The 19,163-nt window shown below is 57.0% G+C and overlaps 7 protein-coding genes across 7 annotated transcripts; 3 read left to right on the top strand and 4 right to left on the bottom strand.

Annotated features, from left to right (window-relative positions):
* Nucleotides 1-1,796: 1,796 nt before the first annotated feature.
* On the top strand, nucleotides 1,797-3,368 carry JDV02_002402 (uncharacterized protein; the record flags this gene model as incomplete). The annotated part of the gene is made up of 3 exons (XM_047983428.1): nucleotides 1,797-2,088; nucleotides 2,216-2,505; nucleotides 2,556-3,368. 3 exons carry the CDS (start codon nucleotides 1,797-1,799, stop codon nucleotides 3,366-3,368), a joined length of 1,395 nt encoding a protein of 464 aa, XP_047839399.1.
* Nucleotides 3,369-3,971: 603 nt separating this feature from the next.
* On the bottom strand, nucleotides 3,972-6,189 carry JDV02_002401 (uncharacterized protein). Its single transcript, XM_047983427.1, has 2 exons — nucleotides 5,522-6,189; nucleotides 3,972-5,448 (listed from the first exon to the last, which is right to left on the bottom strand). The coding sequence occupies exons 1-2, from the start codon at nucleotides 5,965-5,967 to the stop codon at nucleotides 4,056-4,058; spliced, it is 1,839 nt and encodes a 612-aa protein (XP_047839398.1). The 5' UTR covers nucleotides 5,968-6,189; the 3' UTR covers nucleotides 3,972-4,055.
* A 3,689-nt stretch (nucleotides 6,190-9,878) lies between these two features.
* On the bottom strand, nucleotides 9,879-12,967 carry JDV02_002400 (uncharacterized protein). Its single transcript, XM_047983426.1, has 6 exons — nucleotides 12,499-12,967; nucleotides 12,406-12,441; nucleotides 11,872-12,356; nucleotides 11,263-11,816; nucleotides 10,041-11,024; nucleotides 9,879-9,975 (listed from the first exon to the last, which is right to left on the bottom strand). The coding sequence occupies exons 1-5, from the start codon at nucleotides 12,809-12,811 to the stop codon at nucleotides 10,949-10,951; spliced, it is 1,464 nt and encodes a 487-aa protein (XP_047839397.1). The 5' UTR covers nucleotides 12,812-12,967; the 3' UTR covers nucleotides 9,879-9,975; nucleotides 10,041-10,948.
* Nucleotides 12,968-13,798: 831 nt separating this feature from the next.
* On the top strand, nucleotides 13,799-15,780 carry BOS1 (protein transport protein bos1). The gene is made up of 2 exons (XM_047983425.1): nucleotides 13,799-13,870; nucleotides 13,933-15,780. The coding sequence occupies exons 1-2, from the start codon at nucleotides 13,868-13,870 to the stop codon at nucleotides 14,659-14,661; spliced, it is 732 nt and encodes a 243-aa protein (XP_047839396.1). The 5' UTR covers nucleotides 13,799-13,867; the 3' UTR covers nucleotides 14,662-15,780.
* THI80 (Thiamine diphosphokinase) lies at nucleotides 14,616-16,100 on the bottom strand. Its single transcript, XM_047983424.1, has 3 exons — nucleotides 15,581-16,100; nucleotides 15,457-15,527; nucleotides 14,616-15,399 (listed from the first exon to the last, which is right to left on the bottom strand). Exons 1-3 carry the CDS (start codon nucleotides 15,711-15,713, stop codon nucleotides 14,818-14,820), a joined length of 786 nt encoding a protein of 261 aa, XP_047839395.1. The 5' UTR covers nucleotides 15,714-16,100; the 3' UTR covers nucleotides 14,616-14,817.
* A 239-nt stretch (nucleotides 16,101-16,339) lies between these two features.
* Nucleotides 16,340-17,637, top strand: MIA40 (Oxidoreductase). The gene is made up of 3 exons (XM_047983423.1): nucleotides 16,340-16,609; nucleotides 16,668-17,070; nucleotides 17,132-17,637. Exons 1-3 carry the CDS (start codon nucleotides 16,399-16,401, stop codon nucleotides 17,439-17,441), a joined length of 924 nt encoding a protein of 307 aa, XP_047839394.1. The 5' UTR covers nucleotides 16,340-16,398; the 3' UTR covers nucleotides 17,442-17,637.
* JDV02_002396 (uncharacterized protein) lies at nucleotides 17,591-18,904 on the bottom strand. The gene is made up of 3 exons (XM_047983422.1): nucleotides 18,595-18,904; nucleotides 18,483-18,532; nucleotides 17,591-18,314 (listed from the first exon to the last, which is right to left on the bottom strand). Coding segments are annotated over exons 1-3 (531 nt in total). The 5' UTR covers nucleotides 18,596-18,904; the 3' UTR covers nucleotides 17,591-17,834.
* Nucleotides 18,905-19,163: the final 259 nt, after the last annotated feature.

The following is a 19,163-nucleotide window of genomic DNA, read 5'->3' as shown; positions in this document are numbered from 1 at the left end:
TGAGGAGTGTGCCAGAGTCGGTGTCGTAGGTCAGTAACCCAGGACCAGCGCGCTTGTGTTCGGGCAATTTAAGCAATGGGTTGCCTTTGTTCATTGCTCTTGCAAAGAACACTCTGGCGTATGGAGGATCGAATACGAATGTAGTTTCGTCGGTCACAGCATTCCTCCTTTCCGCGGTAGCCGCAATCGGGTCTATGTAGACGTACTCGTTCGGGATCGACACAAGTGCCTTCTCTATTTGCTTCTTGATGTGCCCAGCAGTCTCAGAATCGAAGCGGGTGTCGATGAAGTATAACTTATTATGGCCCACTGCTGCCACGTATGGAGTGTCTGGCGCGACAATCTGCCGGTCGAGACCTGTCCCAATAAACTTTGGCACGTAATTGCCACAGTACTCCTCTCGGAATTTTGGCGAACCCTCGCATGGTCGGAACAGGCCCAAAAGGTACAAAAGCATAGCGAATGACAGGTTAAGAAGCATTCTGAAGTAACAAGTGCGTAGAGGAACGTGTCTCTTAGAGCCTGGAAGTGAAAGTATCGCAGCTGATCTATAAGTTATTACAATGCTCGTCGTGCCAGCTACGTGCGACACCTGTTATATAATAGCCAGTTGTACAGTACTGATGGCTTGCTACATACGAGCTAAAGCACACTATGCTGTGCCGCGGAGCTTCCTAGGAGGGAATACTTGTTGGCCACTGTTTCGTCGCGAGTTTTCCTTTCCGTCAGCCGTTATGCTGACCAGCTGCACGCTTAGCACCTGCATGCTCAGCCTCTGCGTGTTGAGCTTCTGCATACTGAGCTTCTGCTTGCCACGTTGCTATATGCTGAGTTCCAGCTTCCTTTCTCTGCGCCCTGGCCTCCAGCATTAAGTATGCTAACCCTGTTACTATATAGCATATATAGTACTGTCCTATAGAGTACTATATCATACTTATTATAAGACACTAGAAGATAATGTACTGTGCTATATTTATACTATATAACTAGAGGAAAATTTTTATTATATAGGGAGTATCTACTATATTATATATATAGCACGCCGGTCTCATTCTATATCTATATATTAAGAATAGCTAGTATATAATGGAGGCGGGACGCGGGCTAGGAAAGAAGTTAAATATCTCTACGAGTAGGAGAAATTAGCTCTATAATTATAGTAGCACTCTTAATTTAGTCTTATTTATATAATCCGGTTTCAATAAGCATAAGCTATAGGATTACTTATAATAGGCGGCACGCTATTTAGCGTTAAGAGAAGCTAGCTTTATAATCCTTTATTTTTTATTCTTATATTAAGAAAGCTTTTAAATAAAGCTAGTATAGTATAGATAGAGTAATATAAGAAGAACTTAGTTAGGAACTAAGAGAGGATAAGCTAAGCGGCTAGCTTTTAGGGTTAGCCTACGCGTACTAGCCCTATTAACGTCTATTTTAGTAATCTTAAGAAACGGACTCTTATTTTTCTATTATAAGATAGAAGATAAAGGAAACGGGCGAGCACCGAGTGTTAAGTCAGATAATGGAGCAGGATTGGCCTGTTATGTGGATTGGCCCCTAGCCAGGTTGTGTCGTAGCTACTAGCTACGTAGCCTGATAGCGGCTGGGTATAGTGTGCTTGGGAGCCACTCTTCCCCTCATTGTCATCGGAGGCTACTAAAAGCGGCGGCACCTGCCACCCGATCCGGTAGCCTCAACAGCGCTTTATATATCATTAATATATAGTTGCGTCCTCACACCCACAAACGAAGGCGATCAGTAATAAAACTATTCGCCAACTCTTTTGCTGTCGAGATATGATGGTTACACGCATTGTCGTGCTGGCCGTGGGAGCTTCCGCGGCCAGCGTCAGCGTTCCGTTTAGAAGACCGAGCAGTCTCTCGTTGAATGATATAAACAAACGCGACGTCCTCAGTTTGACAGCGGATAACAACATCACTGGCGGAGGGTATTATGCTGAGATAGAGGTGGGCACTCCAGCCCAGAAACTCAAGGTCCATCTGGACACTGGGAGTAGCGACACCTGGGTAAACTCGGTGGGCACGGACTTATGTACTGGGGGCCAGTACACCGGATGTGAAGGTTTCTGTGAGTCTTTGCCTCTTTGCAGCCAACGCGCCGCCCAGCATTCCTCCTTTCCTCTCATTTTGAGCTCAGTATCAACCAACAACGACCCTCAGCGGTCGATGAAACAAGGCCACTGACCGCGAAACAGTCAACTCCAACAAGAGCAGCACCTTTAAGACGGTAGCTCAAGATGCCTTCAATATCTCTTACTTGGACCAGAGAAGCGTACGGGGCGACTACTTCAACGACACCGTCACGATCAACGGCAAGACCATCAATGGGCAAAGACTAGGTCTCCCGAGGAACACAACGCCTGGATCGGGTGTTCTGGGTCTAGGCCTCAGCGCTGGGGTGGCAGCCGAGCAACAATACCCTGCGATCGTCGAACACATGGCAGCCGAGGGCGTGATTGGCCGCGCAGCATTCAGTTTGTATCTGGTATGGCCCATCAAGTTGGCGGTATTGACGGTAAATGCTCACATTTGTAGAATCACAGCCAAGCCGACACCGGTGTAATTCTGTTCGGAGGAATCGATACTCGCAAGTTTATCGGGAAACTCGCTACCGTCCCTCTGGTGCCGGGCTTCAAACCCGGATCGGGCGTCCAAGCTTACGCCGTGCGCATGTCCGGTTTGAACATTGGTGACCCCGGCGGCGATGAAAGCAATGATCAGACACGCAATGCCTTGAACGTTACTGTGGTCCTGGACTCCGGGTCCACACTCACGTTTCTTCCGGACGGCTATGCCGAGCCCATCTGGAAACGGTTCGACGTGGAAATTTTCCAGAACAAGGCCTTTATCGACTGCAAGCACGCAACATCTAACGACGACATTTCAGTGGAGATCTCTTTCCCCAATAAGACCATCGTTGTGCCAATACGGGAGCTTGTCGTGGACTTTCCCCAAAAGAACATACTTAAGCTTCTGGGTCTAAAGCTTGGTGATCCATGCATCTTCGGAATCCAAGGGACATCATTCAGCAACATCACCGACAGCAAGTTTGGCATCATCGGAGATACGGTTCTGCGCAGTGCGTACGTGCTCTACGACGCTGAGAACAAACAGATTGGCATTGCGCAAGCCAACATCGCCTCGAACGATAGCGACATTGTTGATCTCAAGTCTGGCGATTCAACCATACCTAACGTAACTGGCGTCAGCGAGGAAGACGCAAACACGACGCCACCTGGCCCGCCAGAGCCAAGCCAGACGCAGGACAGTGAGAGCTCGGCACATGTGAAGACCACGGGGTTATACTTGTGTCTCAGTCTATTCGTCATGATCCTCTACGTCTTCTAGATTTCTGGGATTATTCTGTCTTCACAGCATGGACGACGCTAGAAAATGGATGCACGAAAGCTCGTGACTTCACAAGAGCGCTTGGTGCGGCTGGATCCAGTCAAGAATTTGATTTTAGAGATTCCCTAAGCCAATTGTCTGTGGCACATGAAGTGTTACGATCTTCAACGCCATGAAGATTGCGAGAGGAGCGGCACCGGGCATGATGGTCGAATAGAATATTGGTAGTGTCTAAATAGTACATGGCTTTCAACAGGGTTGGCTCTTCTGCGGGTTCGCTTCTATATATCTACCACACGCGGAGCATTTTTCAGGTACTTGCCGTCCACAGATGGCACGATGACTACTTCGAACTTCGTATATCCACCATCCGACAGACTGAAAACTTAAATCCCTGACATCTCGGCGATCTCCTCCATGACCCGTCGGCCTACTTCGTGGGCCATGCTGCATGATCAATCCATCACTCGTTGCTTGGATGCCTTGGACCCCGGAGCCCTAGCACATCCATCGCCCATGCCACCGAAGCCCTCCCGTCAACATGACAGATTGGGCCTGTGTAATTCACTTTGCGCATGTAGAACGAGACGGTTTGGTATGACAGGTGGATATCACTGCTATGGACTAAAACTGGTATCATCACATCTCTTGACACATGATTACATTTCCAATGCAAGGCTCGCAGCCTTACACCTCGCCGGCCTCGTGGGCCTTTCCAACGCCAGGCTCCTGCTTGCCAATGAACTCGGACTTCTTGAGCATGTTCCACTTGTCTTCTTCGGAGTCGAGGTGGCGGAAGCAGAACCAGAAAGCGGTACCGCCAACGAAGGCAATGCATGCGACCGTGGTGTAGTTCCAAACCAGGAGCGGGTCGTCGGACAGGGGCGTGAAGGCCTGGCCGAGGGCGGAGGAAACGGCGCTCATAAACAGGTTGACACTCATGACAAGCGACTTCATGTTCTCGGGGGCCTTGGAGAAAGCGTACTCGTACGAGGTGACGTTGGCGAAAATCTCGGCGATACCAATGAGGATGTACGGCAAGCACTGAGCCCAGACGTTGATGGGCGCTGGGTCGCAAGGCTTCTCGCTGCCATCCTCGAGTGTGAAGATCTTGTTGGCATGCCAACCGCAAGGGCTCTTCTCGTAGATGTAGTACTGCATGACGGCAGCGGCCACCATGGAGAGGGCGGCGATGATGAAGCCAAAGGTCATACGCTTGACGGGGGTGAAGGCGAAGCCCAGCTTGCGGAGACCGGGATACAGCAGGTGGTCAATAATGGGGATCATGATGACAATGGAGATGGGGTTGAGGTTCTGGATGATGTCGTTGGGGACGCCGTGCAGCTCCATGGTTCCGGCTTGGATGGTGAGGTTACCCGTCATCTGGTTGTATGACAGGAAGAAGACGGGGAGGAAGAGGAAGACCTTGCAGGCCATGAGACCACGGCGGACCTCGTCAACCCAGGCGTCGTCGTAGGTCATCCACGACGGTCGCTCGTCGATGGGGACGTTGGACGGCTTGGCGACCTCCCAGCTGAACTTGCGGAGGCTGGAGCGCTTGCGGACGAAGAAGAACATCTTGAAGAACTTGGAGAGCAGCGAGCCGGTCGGGGGCTTGAGCTTGTACTTGCGCTTCTGCGACCAGAGAACCAGGGGGGAGATGAGGAAGAGGATGGTGGGGATGAGGAAGGCGACCCAGAAGCCGACGTACTTCTCGACGTAGACCATGCCGATCTGGCCGGTGAGGGAGCCGATGTTGATGCAGAGGTAGAAGTAGAGGAAGATGCGGGTGTTGGTGACGGCCGGGTCGACGATGACGCGCTCGCCCTTGCGGACCTCGACGCGGGGCTTGGTGTCCTCGTTCTGCTCGGCGAGCAGCGGGGAGACGTTGGCCTTGAAGAAGCCGGTACCGACGCAGAGGGTCAGAAGACCGATGATGAAGCAGCCGAAGGCACCCTTGTTGTTGCTGATGACGGCGGGGGACGAAGCCACGACCAGGATAACGTGGGCGATGGTGGAGATGCCAATGGCAAGGTGAAGAGTCCAGAAACGACCCATGCGGGCGTCGGCAATCCAAGCACTGTGGGAAGAAAGCGTTAGCAAACGACCATGTCTGTGAACGGGTCGGCAAATGTTGGGAAGAAGAGACTCACCCGACAAGGGGCATCAGGTAGGCGAAGAACATGTTGAACAAGCTCAGACCCTGGGCGGCCTTGGGGCCCATGCCCAGCGCACCGGGATGGGCACCAGCACCCGTCGTCGAGCCCGGCGGCAGCGGGCGGTTGATGAAGTTTGTGTACAGGACCGAGGAGCCGTAGTAGGAGAAGCGCTCACAGAGCTCGACAAAGGCAATCGTCCACATGCTCCACATGATGCGGCCCGAGACGCGGCGCAGGGTCTGCATCTCCTCGTCGGTGGGCTTGCCCTCGTAGTCCTCGTCGAGGACCAGCTCCACGTCCCTCACGGAGTGGCGGGCGACGGACGCCTTCCGGACGTCCATGGAGCCGTGCGCGGGGTTGTTGTGAATGCCATGGTGCTCGGCGTCGGTGAGGCCGGCGTTGGTGATGGCGTCGTTGTCGAGCTGCACCGCGCTCGTCATCTTGGGCGATGATGGGTCTGCGCTGCGGTCTACAGGGGAAAGTGGTTGCGATTTGTGCCCTTCTCTTCTCACACCTGAGGCGGAAGAAGGGTCTCTGGTGTAAGTAGGCGATCCGGAGAGCGGAAGGCCAACGAGGTAGGGAGGATAGGTCGCACAACAGGAGAAGGAAGAAAGGGACCGTCAGATGCCCCATGCGGGAGCGACACGTTTAAATAAAACAACCAGTGTGCTCTACAGCGGTAGCACGTACGTCCTTGCTCGTTGGTGGTCGCAATAATATGGCGCGCGCTCCCTCGACGCTTTGGTCCTCATCCCACGCACTTCATCAATGTGGGCAGGATCTGCCTGCCATGCCATCCATCCATCCATCTCTCTCGTGGGGTTGCGAGCGAGTCGCCGCCCGCGGGTGCCCACACCGGCGGCGCATGGCATGCTCCGCTCCCGTATCTCTCTGGCACAGCTCTGGGCCCAGGGATATCGCGGGGCCAAGGCCCTAAGGCTGGGTCGACCCCGGAGCAACGATGCCTCTTTCGGGAAGGTTGGCACACCTTGAACAAAAGATCCCAGCCCACTGCCGCAGCCGGCGGGACCCCCCTGCACACTCCAATAAATAACCTTATTAGTGGTTAAGCAGCAGCGCGCTGTCGCTGTTAGCCTCGGAGGGGAAGGTCGACGACGGCGGGTGGCGACGCGATCAGGCGGGGGGGGGGGGGGGGCATGATGAATGGACGGCGGGCGACTGGGCAGCAGCGGCAGGAGACAAGCATCCAAGCAAGCCAGGCAGTTAATCGTTGATGAATCAAATCGCTCGTCTCGTCTCGTCAACTGGACGCCGCAGTGCATGGCATCCAATCGCGCCAGCCCTGACGGATGGGATTGATGGACGCAAGAGGATCGATCGTGGGCCTTCTGTAGTGGCGTCGGCCACCGCACCGCCATGGCTCACTCCACACGAACCCTTCTGTTGTGTGCGTGCGTACGCCGCCGCTTCCTCGACCGTTGGTTGCCACCACTGTGCCTTCCGGAGGCGCTCGCCGTCGATCACGTCGCCGCCGGCCTCGCCGTCCGACACAACGGAACATCCATCACACAGTCAAGGTGACATGCCGGGTTGGCCCGCACGCGTCTAGAACCTACGCAGTGGATGTAGTATCCGCGGCGGCTCCGATGTCAGGCAGACAAACAGCCTCTTGTCTGCCTGAGGTGAGACAAGACAGGCCGGACCCGAGGCTGACCTCTCGCTCGACTCGGTGACCCTCGCCCGAACCGTCCTCTTGTCCTTGACCTGCGAGCGGGCGGCATGGATCCGTCTTGGGCCAGTGCCCAGCCGCCAAGAAGCTGGCGCCAAGTCGGTTCGTTTTCAACGGATGATAACCGGCCGAATTCCGCCCCCAGCAGTGGGAGAGCTGGTCCCTCAAAATTGGATAACTTGCTACTTAATCCCTATCTCTGCATCGCTGTACAGGACTGTAGAGGTCCCATCGGCGAAATTCACCCGAGTTGATAGCACCGGCTGCTCCCTGTTGTATGGTGCCGCCCTCCTGCCTGCTGCCTCCAGCCGTCGTCCAGGAACAAGGCCACAGGTACTACAGTGCAGTCCACAGTGATGCGCACCAAGCTTAAAAATTAGGGTCGGGACGGGCTGCGACGCCGTGGGCCGCCCCTGTTCCTCGGTCGGCCAGCTAGGGCCCAGGCTGGGCGAGACCCGGTCAGATAAGGATGGGCCCGCCCAGTGGCTCTCGGAAGAGCACGCAATAGGAGGAGCAAATTCGCTGGCCTTTTTCCCTTCCCTCACGGCGAGACCGTCCGGATCGCACTTTCTTTGAGCCTTCTCTGCAGCCCTGCCCCGTCTGCAGCCTCTCCCGTCGAGCCCAGGATACCGTCCCGCCCACCTCAGCAAGCCACAAGCGGCCCTGGCCTCGACTGCTGGGCGCCCGTTATGATTGCGCGATTCGGAGCTTCCCCTCGAGGCACATGCCGTGGAAGGAGGAGGCGCGAGTGACACCCATTCATGTTGTTGGGTCGTCGCGCCTCCCCGCCCAGCGTGCCGGTCAGCCGCCGCAGCACATCCAGGGAACGAGAGGCTCCGCGATGGGGGAGAGAGGTAGTTAGGCGGGACAACAAACTGGCACTCGCATGCCCTCTCGTCGCACAACACGGGCTTGCAGGTGCAGGGCACACACACGGGGTCGCCAAGATCCAACAAGCGTCAAGCAGATCCCTGGCGCCGCCTCCGCCAGCCGCCACCCAACAGCCACCAGAACGGCAAGCAGGGAGGCTTTTTGCGCTGCGCCAAGAACGAGGCGTGCTGACACTTTCCCATCGTTGGTCGCGTTGACGAACTTTTGCCATCTTCCCGCCAACAATGTGGCTGTCTCGTGCCGCCGGCACTGCATCAAAGTGCCAGGGGGGCTTTTGCTTGCCTGCTTGCTTCGGTTGGGTTGGTTTTCACCAACGGCATCGATGACCAACCTTGAAGCGAGACGGGTAAGGACCGCCACGACGGTAACGATGACGATGCCCCGTCGTGATCATGTTTGTTGGTGTCGCTACTTCTGCCCTGTACACACGCCCGCGTCGCCACGCCAGCCAGCTTTGCCTGTGCGTGCTGCGCTCCTCCCACAGCACGCGGCACCGACCCATGTGGGGATGCGAATGTAACCTGGCCACCCGCGGGCGATGGAACGATGCGCTCTCGACTGGCAGGCCGTCCCGCCGCACTGGGTCTTGGCACGGATCCGCGGTGCTGCTGCTACTGCTGCTTTGTGTGTGCTTCGAAGGGGGTACTGGATGCAGGCTTGTTGGATGGATGGGTTGCCGCTGGCACGTGTTGGCTCTCCCAGCGCCGGTTCCAATGCTTCTTTCGGTTTAATCATCTCCGGCCGCAGACTAGTCTCTGGCACTGCTTGCTGGTCAATGCGGGGAACCGTGGACAAGTCAGAATGGGCATGGCCCTCCTCAACACCACCGCTGGCGCTTGCTGCTGAGTCGCAGATACGCACTACGCCCCCCCCCCCCCCAAAGGAACGGGTCCCCAGTCTCGCGACGATAGCTCCCCTCAGGTGTCTCATCACCGCACGTTACTATTACGTTTAACTTTGAGGACGCGTCTGGGGAGGCCTGGAGAAGCAGGCGGGGTGAGCCTGGGGGAAGTGGGCTGGCTGGGAAAGGGGCCCCGACTCCCCGAGCAGAGAGCCATGGATTCTCCTGTCGGGGAAACTATCAACATGGGATGTGCATCCCTGTGCGTCGTTTGACGCACTGGAGCACGTGCGGCATGCTACTCTAGTGGATCGATGCTTGCTTCGACGGCTACCGCACCCGTCGTTGCAAGGCAGGATATCGCCAAGATCGCTTCACCCCCGGTAACCTTTTACCTTATGCTTATGCCTCCCCTGTAGGCTGTCCCCAAAGCCCTTTGGCGCCCTAGCCATCGCCCGCCGTTTGTTTGCAAGCCACTTTTGCCGTCGTCGTTGACCCCCCTAGTTCAGGGACAGCTTAGACAGGACGGGCTGGCCCTCAAATCAGCAGGGCCAAACAAAAGCCCTGTTGCCTCGGTCAGAAGCGGGTATCGATGGCTCTGGGGACCCCGGCCGAGTTGGAGGGACGGAGAGACAGCGCGCGTGTGCGGCGGCGCCAGACTTCCTGGTGCCTCCCCCATGCTCTCTGCAGGGAGGCTTGCCGAGGTGAAGCCACTGGCGCGCGCCACAATCCTCAACTGCCTGGGAGGAACTACTGCGCTGCGCAGCACTACCGAGCGCAACGGTCGGCCTATTCTTAGCAGGTTGGCATGCGCAGCGTTACAGTTCCGGAACTGGAGAAAAAGGTTCAGTACCCGAAGGCCTGTGTACTGTGACTGAATTCTCATCTAATCATAACTTCGCCGAGTGTAACAAGTACTATGGATAACAGCTTCATATCATAGCCGAAGGACTAAGAACCCACCAGTAATTGACATCTCTCCTACCATTTACACTTAGTGCAGTGGAGCGATGATAACACAAGTTGCTATCAACGTTGGCATGAGCGCATTGTTCTCTCACCGTCCGGGGCCCCGCGGTTCCTCGTCTCACCTGGGGGGATATCACTCGTGCCACCATCCCAGGAGCCCAGGACCACAAGCGTGCCAAGTCTCACACGCATGGAAGCCCCGTCGAACGTTCCGTCCTGGGTTAGCGCACCCTTGGGAGAGCGGTTGAATCAGGGAATGCCTGCCACCGAAGTGTGTCCCCCACCCTCGCCCACAGCCATCGGGCAAGCCACGGCGATTCGGAGTGTGCCTCCTCGCCCAGCCCACCACTCATCAAGCCAGGGCCGCGCCAAGCCCGTCGACGACCACCCATCCCATAATTGCCCGAAAAAAACGGCTGTTGGTTCAAGTAGATGGGCCAACAGACTTGCCACCAGGGGCGAACGGGTGTCGCCCCTTTCAAGCGCAGTGGCTTGTAAGAAGCCTCTACGATTTGCGAATGGGAGACGTCGGTTCTGAAATCTCTGCCGCCTGCCAGCTCTGGCGGACAAAGGCAGGGTGACCAATGCGAGTTGTCATGGGTACGATTCAGAACAGCTGCCGGCTGAAACTCTTCGAAGGCGTGGGACTGATACTGCATTCGGCCCTGGCGGGTCCTTCCTCCCTGTTAGTGACGGAGGCTTGATGGCTTGTTCTGCCTCGTCTCGGCTCGTATGAAGTGTGTAAGTCTGACCATCTGATATGCTTGAGGCACAGGTGCAGCTCCATAACACCATATCAGCTTCGGCCTTTGCCGTGATGTCGTCGTAGAGGGCTTCGTCCGACTCCGTCCAAGCTTGAAAGTAGCGTCGAGCCAAAAGCCATCAAGATCCGAGCAGCCCCTTCGGGAGTCTTCGCAAATTGCCAGTTCGTAAGCTCCGTAAACCGTATCAGCGGTGCATCGATGGCTGCTTGTTCCGCCCGCGCTGGTCCGTAGCGCTATAACGTAAAGCCGCGCGTGCCAAGCTGCCCTTAGCCTGTCAAGTCAAGGAAGCTTTTGCCCGCTGGCTTCATCAAACGCCTCTCTCTTGGTGCCCCGTCGATCAAGCTGTCAGTCAGATGCTAGATCCGTTTTGGCACTCACTTTTGCCCCGGCCAGCAGGAAGCGCACCCGGACGCCTGTCAACATGGAGAGGAAGTAAGCCCGCTGCTCCTCCTCCGGCGGCATCTCAATGACCTCAATTTCGAAGTGCCTCAACAGAGCAACGACAACCTTGAACACCACGAGTTCGGCGAGGTTGCGGCCGGGGCATGTTCGCGACCCACCTCCCCAGCCAAGGTTGTACCGGTCCATCGCCCGGAGACGCGTGTCGTCCCCCGCCTGGGCGCCGAGCCAGCGCCCCGGGTCAAAGCACGCGGCATCGCTACCGAATATGGAGCTGTTGCGATGCAGGGCGACGGGGTTGCACCCGACCGTCGTGTTCGGAGGGAACCAGCGGCGGCCCACCTGCAGTCCACCCGCAGGCGCTCTGCGGGGAAGAGACATGGAGATTACGGGGTACAGACGCATGGCCTCTTTGATGGTGGCGCGCGTATACACCATCTTGGCGACGTTGTCAAGGGGCCCAGATTTTGATGTCTGCCGGACTTCGTCGGCTACTCGCCGCTGAACGTGGGGATGTGATCCTATCATGGCAAGGATTGATGTGAGTGTGGACGCCATCGTCTCGTGGCCAGCACCAAAGTTGGTCACAGCCATTTTCCGGAGGTAAAGCTCATTGAACTCGGGTTTGTCCTTGTGGAGCTGAATCAGGTCCGCGAGAAGGTCCTGCCTGGCATCTTTGGGCGGATTGTCTCTCAGTGCTGCCTTGACTCGCCGCGATACTCGTCTTGATACGTCCTAGCCTTCGTCAATGGTAGTTCTTGTCAAGGGCCATGACGCTAGAGGTACGAACAGGAAAGAAAGGCCGGAAATTGGCAGGCGTCTTGTATGTGACGCCGCAGAGCGCGGCGAAGGCCCTGCCGATATCCGATGACAACAGCTCCAACTTGGTCATGATGGGGAAGAGGCCAAAGACGCTCTTTCTCCTCCACCCTCTGTAACTGTGCACAATCGTGCCCCAGTCGATGCCGACTTTGAGTAACCCAGGCGACCAGGACAGAACAGCGGCTCCGAGGCACTCGACAGCGATGATGTGCATCCATTCCTTCAGGTCAAGTTCCTCTCCCTGCAGGGAAGCCAGCTTTGTGACAGCGCGCTTCACCACCTCGTCGATTGCAGCATCGTATTTCGCGACGTTCGACGCATGATATGTGCGACCAATAAGCCGCCTCTGCAAGCGATACCGTCTCGTGTTGAGCTCGGAGAGCAGATCTAAGTTGTCCGGGAAGTGTAGGCGCAAGTGCCAATCCATCTGAGGTCTGCTCAATCTTGTCGCCACTGCGAATGTCAAAGGCCTTTCGTCCTAGCCGAGAGATTCGCGACTTACAATAGAAGTCTGACTTTTCACAGCCTCTGCTAGTACCTTTCATAGTGTCAGCCCGTTCGCCATTGTTGAGGCCACTGAGATATCGATACTTACTGTAAATATGATCGAATGCTTCCTTGCTGTTGAACCACACTTCATTTGGCCCAACTCTCACACAGTCGCCATAAGTACCGTGCAAGGTCTGTGCCAATAGTCGTACACGGCCGTTCCTGACATGATAGGCGTGCCAACAGCTTGAAACCGCAGCTAGACGGGGGCCTGGTATGCTCGCGAGAGGGTGCAGAAGCATCCGATAGGCCGCAACAGAAAGAAGAATAAAGCATGTCCCAACGCCAACTGACGCCAAAAGCGCGATGCTGAAGCCGCTCAATGAGCCCACCATTATCGAGACTGAAAGGGGCGTCATGCTGCCTTCTCCTTCACACTCGTAGCTGTACACCTCTCGTAGGAAGGGTCGTAGCCGTCTTCGTCCTGGTAAAAGAGAGCAAACCACGCGAGAAATGGGCGCACATGATGACGGGAATACTCCGATTCGACTAGAAGATGGTCACAGACCTCATTGTACACAGAGTCAAGATAATGCTCCGGTCGAGAAAGCGGCAAAATTTACGCTAGAGCCCCACGAGACTTATGAGCTATAGGGTAGTCTATATCCGTGTAACGATGTCGAGTCTTGTGGCGAAATCATGGATAACCATATAAATGTCACAGAGACATTGTATAGGATCAATACGTCGATACTTCAGAGTGGGATTGGATTTCTGCTCTATGCTACCTGCTTTCATGAAACACCGTTGTGCTGCAGCACCAGAAGTCGAACGGGATTGAACCCGCAGACCGCTTTGATGTGATGACTCCGACACGGAGCACGAGACGTCACAGTATTGGCATGTCTTAATGACATGTATCTTCTGGGACGAGACCGGCCCCCTCGTGCCAGTGTTTTTCATACCCGAGTTCGTTGCGGCGATTCTTAGGCTTCGCTTTGTTAAGAATGGGAGGGGGTGAGGTACTCCGTAGCCATCGTGTCCGAAGCATCGCTAACTGGGAGGTCCTCCGACCGGCAAAGAAGGTGAAAAGGCGCTTAATAGCGTCGTGGAGGCACTAAACGCGTGAAAACTTTCCATTGAGCGAATCTCTGCCTCCATCGGATCAAAGCTCGGAGTGCATGATCCAAGGCATTGTGTAATAAACAAAAAAACCCTTGTCGTGGTCGACCGTGTAACCCCAGCTGGCGCCAGGCGCCAGGCGCGGATGCACAAAGCACCCGCAGCCAAATATAGGCGCTGGGTCCCTGTCGCGGCCACTGGGATGTTCCGAGCCCGACAACAACCATTGGGCACATGCAGTAGGCAGGTAGGTGGCCTTTCCATGTGAGGCTCTCAACCTTAAAATTGAAGTCTACAGCACGATCGGCAAACAGTCCCGCTCGATTGCCTCCGGCAAACGAAGCGCTCCAAGGATGGTGAGTCTCGACATCACTCGGCGCAGTTGCCCTGACCCAGACTGACTCGGTCTTCCCTAAAGAACGTGCAGTATAACTCTGCCCTGCGGCAGAGCAAGGCGATCCGTAGCGAGCTGTCTTCGCTCAACGACAAGAGCGCCCCGACACCCGCCGAGATCGGCAACGTGTCTGCTTCACTGGCTTCCTTCACCAAGACCCTCGACGAGTATAATCATCTGGCACGGCAAGAAATCGTAGTCAAGAAGCAGGAAGAAGCCTTCGAGCGCGTCAAACGCTTCCGCGACGACCTCTCCGACTTTCGCGCCCAGATCGACGGGTTGAAGAAGGCGAGGGAGGATGCACAGCACCAAAACAATAGGACCGAGCTCCTGGGGAGGCGGCCGTATAATGCTACCCCCGAAAACCCCTATGCCAATGCCACGACCACAACGACCAACTCGGCCTTTCAGCCGCGGAGCAACGCGTATGGGAGTGGCCACCTCACAACAGGCTCTGCCGACGAAATGCGCGAGGCGCACGCGCTACGCGAGCAAAACTTCTTCGCCAACACGCACAGCGCGCTCGATGACTATATTGCCCGGGGACAAGCGGTCCTGGGCGACCTGGGTGACCAGCGCGAGATGCTCAAAAACACGCAGAAGCGGCTGTACAGTGTCGCCAACACGCTTGGCGTCAGCGGCGACACAATTCGCATGGTCGAGCGGCGTGCGCGAGAAGACAAGTGGATCTTTTTTGCTGGCGCTATCATCTTCTTCCTGTTCTGCTGGTTGGTCCTCCACTACCTGCGGTGAAACCGACCGGCGAGCGCTGCCTGCCGCTGCTGTAGGGAGCTACGTCGTCACGGCACGAGATGTCCATTTCAAGCGCGGCGTTTCTGGCTATCTCTTCATAACTGTTCGATATCTGCTGGCATTTGACGCTCCAATTTGAACACACGCGTCACGGGCCTATCCCACGTCCTCGCCTTCGATTTGTCGCAGCGCTATTGTGAAGAGCACGTCCTTCGACGTCTGCACCTCGACGCACTTAGTGTCAGGGAGGATATGATTACTCGTGCTTAGCTTTCCTCCGACTTGCGTTTCCCAGTCGGTCACGTCCCACTCCAGGCCTTGGGTGGAGATGGCGCAGGGCCCTTGGAGCGGCAAGATCCCGACGTGCTTTCCAAAGGCCACATCCTCGCCGTCCTCCCTGACGCGGATGAGATGCTTCCCGGCTTTTAGGAGGAATGTGAGGCTCGACCCAGACAGGAGGAAGAGCCGGCCAAGAGCGTAATCCGGACCCGGCTGGAGCAGGTAGAGATGATGCAGCTGGCTGACACCTTGGTCGACGCGTCCGCCAATACCACCGAGGGCGACAATATCGAGATTGTCTGATCGTGCCTTCCGAATCCAGGCCACGGCCTTGGCGAAGTCGGTGGATTCCTGGTCGGTGATGTGGACGACTTCGGCCGGTGTGGGCTGTGAGGAGTAAAAGTCTCTAACCGAAGGCGAGAGCGAGTCGAGGTCACCGATGATGGCCTGAAGGTTGGACTGCGTGATGTGTCAGAAAGACGGCAGAGCAGGGCAATGGAATGAGCCACGACATACGAATTTGCCTTGGAACGAGGACAGTTCATGGAGGCGGTTGGCACCGCCGTCGGCGGCGACCCGGAGGGAGGCTGGGAGCGCGTCAGTATCAGCTGGTGAGGCGCATGCTGCCGCCGACACGAACCGTTCTTCCACAGTTTGCGGAGACTGGCGCTGTTCTTGAGGGGCTGGTTCAGCACGAGGAGGGCGAACTCAGAGGTGCTGTCGTGGTCGAGGAGAAGCTTGGCAGGATGCCACTCGAACGCCTCTGCGGCCATGGTGAGAGATGACTTAATATCCAAGCAGAAAACAGGAATCAATCACAGGGCTATCGAGCGCGTGAAGTTGTCTAAATTGTCACGGAGATGAGTGCAGGCCAGGGTTAGTGAATGGCGAGCCACTGATCACCGCCGACCATTCATCCGATTGCCAGGTGAACCAAACTCTCCAAAAAGTCCACACGGAAGAGACGCGCGGGTGCCACGGCTTTCCCGCTATGATGGTCAATGCACGCGGAGAGGGGCTTGTGGCAACGTCAAACACGTGGCATTTCACTCGGGCTGAACGGCTGCGAGGCTCTGCACGGTTCGGCTGATTTGTCGTGTCGTGTGAGTGAGTGATCAGCTCGTTTGGCGTGGATGGTCTCAGCTGCAGGCCACGATCAGTGACACCTTGAGTTGCTTTTTCTGCCTACCCTGGAAGAATGGCAAGGATGGCATGCAAAGGGGCCCCTACCGCGGCTAATTGTCGGATCTACCGCCCTTGCACTCGCAGGCAGTTGTTCCACGGCGCTGTGGCTCAGCGCGGGTGTGGTGGTGACGCCAGGACCCGTCCAGTGGCTGACCAATCCGCGCCGGTGTTCGATCTTTTTTTGGTGACCTTGGGGATGATCCGAACGCGATCATTCCTTTCTCACCACCACCCTTTTCCTTGCTTCAGCAATCTTCACATTTGGTGCGCATAATGTATCGCGCGGCTGTGCGGTCGGCTTCCCGCCAGGCCCTGGGCGGCATGTCCAGGGCTACCGGGCGCGTGGCCCCCCGACGATTCGCCTCGACGGCGTCTGCTGCCGATAAGCCGAGGAGCTGGAAGAGCTCTGCGCTGCGATGGGGTCTTGCCGTCGGTGCCGTGTACTATTACAACACCAGTTCTGTCTTTGCGGATGAGGCTACCGGTACGGATGAGCTCCGCGTTCACGGAGAGAAATTATTACCAGCTAATTCCGAAAGCAGTGCAAAGAACAGTGCCCGCCCCTTCCGCGTTTGCCGAGTCCGACCTGCCGACCGTCGACGCCGTGATCGAGGAGAAGCGGAAACAAGTCAAGGTCAAGGCTGAGAACGCCGCACCGCCCGCGACGCAGACGACGCCTGAGAAAGCCTCGACCGAACCGCAGAAGCAGCCTGACTCCGAAGACGCGCAAAGCACTGCAGCCCTCGAAGGCGGCCCTGCTGCCCTAGAGGAGGAGGCCGGGCAAGAAGGGGCTTTCAATCCGGAGACGGGCGAGATCAACTGGGACTGCCCATGCCTCGGCGGCATGGCTCATGGGCCCTGCGGCGAGGAGTTCAAGACGGCCTTTAGCTGCTTTGTCTACTCGAACGAGGAGCCCAAGGGCATGGATTGTATTGAGAAGTTCCAGTACGTTGGCCGCGGATGAGATGGTACGCAGGGGAGTGACTTATGCTGACTGACTCGACAGGGGCATGCAAGAATGCTTTCGAAAGTATCCCGAGGTCTACGGCTCCGAGCTGACCGACGACCCTGCGGACGAGGAGGCCGGCAGCAGCGCGGCGCCGACAGAAGGCGATGCGGCGGCCGTCCGAGACGCACACCCCGAGCCTGCCACCAAGGTACCCGAATCCGACACGCAGCACGTGCCTGCAGTGACGGCCGTCGACGATGCGGCGCCAGTATGGGAGGACGCGCGAGCCGCCAACGATGTTGTTGAGAAGAAGCACGAGGAACAGGCCTCCAAGGAGGCACAGCCTGAGGGCCAGAAGAAGGAATAGAAGCCGGATAGGCCGAGACGACATATCGGAGCACGCTCGAACGAGCTGTGCCATGTACTACACGGCATGCCATACACGCATGTCTGTATCATCAACGCTGTATGAGACGGCAAGCGTATATAAAGAGGCTACAAAATAGAAGGCTCAAACCACTCTAAATAAATCGATCCATGTCATGGGCAGATCAAATGACGGCAACTGACGCAAAGCATTTGCAAGCACGGTGCTCACCGTAACCGGCACAAGTGAGGATGATTGAAGCGGTATTAACATTGATACACAAGAGCAGAGACAAGTCGTTTACAACACCAGACCCATGGCCGACCCGACGCCGAAATAGAGCCCACACGCAGCAACTCCAGCATCAAAGAACCGTCAGAGTTCCCCTTTCCCTCAAGAGGAGCCACCCTTCTTCCGGCCCTTGTACAGGTAGCCGCCAAAGACGGACTCGATGGCGCCCACGGCAGCGAGGATGCCGACGCCGACGCCGGCCGTCTTCCAGTCGAGGCGGCCCTTTTCGTAGAGGCCCCAGGCGCGGTACCCGAGGTAGGAGCTGAGGCCGACGACGGCGGCGACGTTTGCGAGGGCGAGGGCGCCGGCGCTGCCGTCGGATAGCTTGGCGAACTGCGCCGTGAGCCAGCTGTCCGCGCGGCGGGCCTTCTCGGCGGCGTCGCGGCGTGCCTTATCGGCCTTGGCCTTGGCCTCGGCGGCGGCGTCCTCGCGCTCGCGGCGCGCGGCCTGCGTCTCCGTCTGCACGTCCTGCTCGAGGAAGTCGGACGGCACGGTGTGCACGCTAGGGGCGTCGACGTCGATGAGCGAGGCCGTCGACGCGGACTCGTTGGCGATGATCTCGGGGGGTGCCGGGGCGGCGGCCTGGGGCGCGCGTGAGCGAGTGGGAAGAGTTTCAAATCAGGACGAACGGAGAGGAGAGAAAGGGGGGAAGAGCCGCCATGTCATGTGTACGACGCGCGCGCACAAATGCGCGCGACACCCGTGAGGACAGTAGCTATCGCTGGTGGTCACGAGGTGACATGTCCTTACCTCGGAGGGGGATTGCTTAGGCCCGCTGGCGGCTACGTCTGCGTACGACACTGCTCACGACGTCAGCGCGCGGTGAAGGCATACAAGATGGCTGGGAGGGTGTCAAACGTACTGGCTTCGAGGGTATGTATGCGAGGGGATGGATGTTGGGGTTTGTTTGCGTAGGAAGGTATATGTGAAGAAAAGGGGGAGTGATTATGCGTGCCCGCGAGACGACGTATGTGCAATGGCGAGACGATGGTGTGTGAGAGGGTAGAGAAGATGGATGGATGCGTGGTGGATGTGGATGGGGGAGAGGAAAAAGGCAGAGCTCGTGTGTCGTCACGTCAGGTGGGCAGAGGCCGGACGGGAGCTCAGGTGGTGCCAACCCCAGCTGGTGCATTTGCCCGGTCGTTTGCCGGCTGGCTGGGCTGGCCAAAATCCACACGCCCTGTTCCCGTTGTGCTGCAGCAGCGGGCGGGCGGGCGAGCGTGTGGTGTGTGTGCTGGACGAACGCAATGACGTCAGTTGCCTAGAACGTAGAAAGAGCACAGAGGGACCCGTTTTGTGCCGGGGCGCTCGCGCGACAAAACAAGGCGTGAGAACCCGTCACCAGCGGGCCGCTGTACCCGCACGCACACACGCACGTTCGATGTCACGATTGAGATTCTTTTTTTTTTCAATTTGCTAGAACTCTGCCCG

This window comes from Purpureocillium takamizusanense, chromosome 2, assembly GCF_022605165.1.
Source record: "Purpureocillium takamizusanense chromosome 2, complete sequence".
NCBI classification, from domain to species: Eukaryota; Fungi; Ascomycota; class Sordariomycetes; order Hypocreales; family Ophiocordycipitaceae; genus Purpureocillium; species Purpureocillium takamizusanense.
This window is presented reverse-complemented; position numbering and strand designations above follow the sequence as displayed.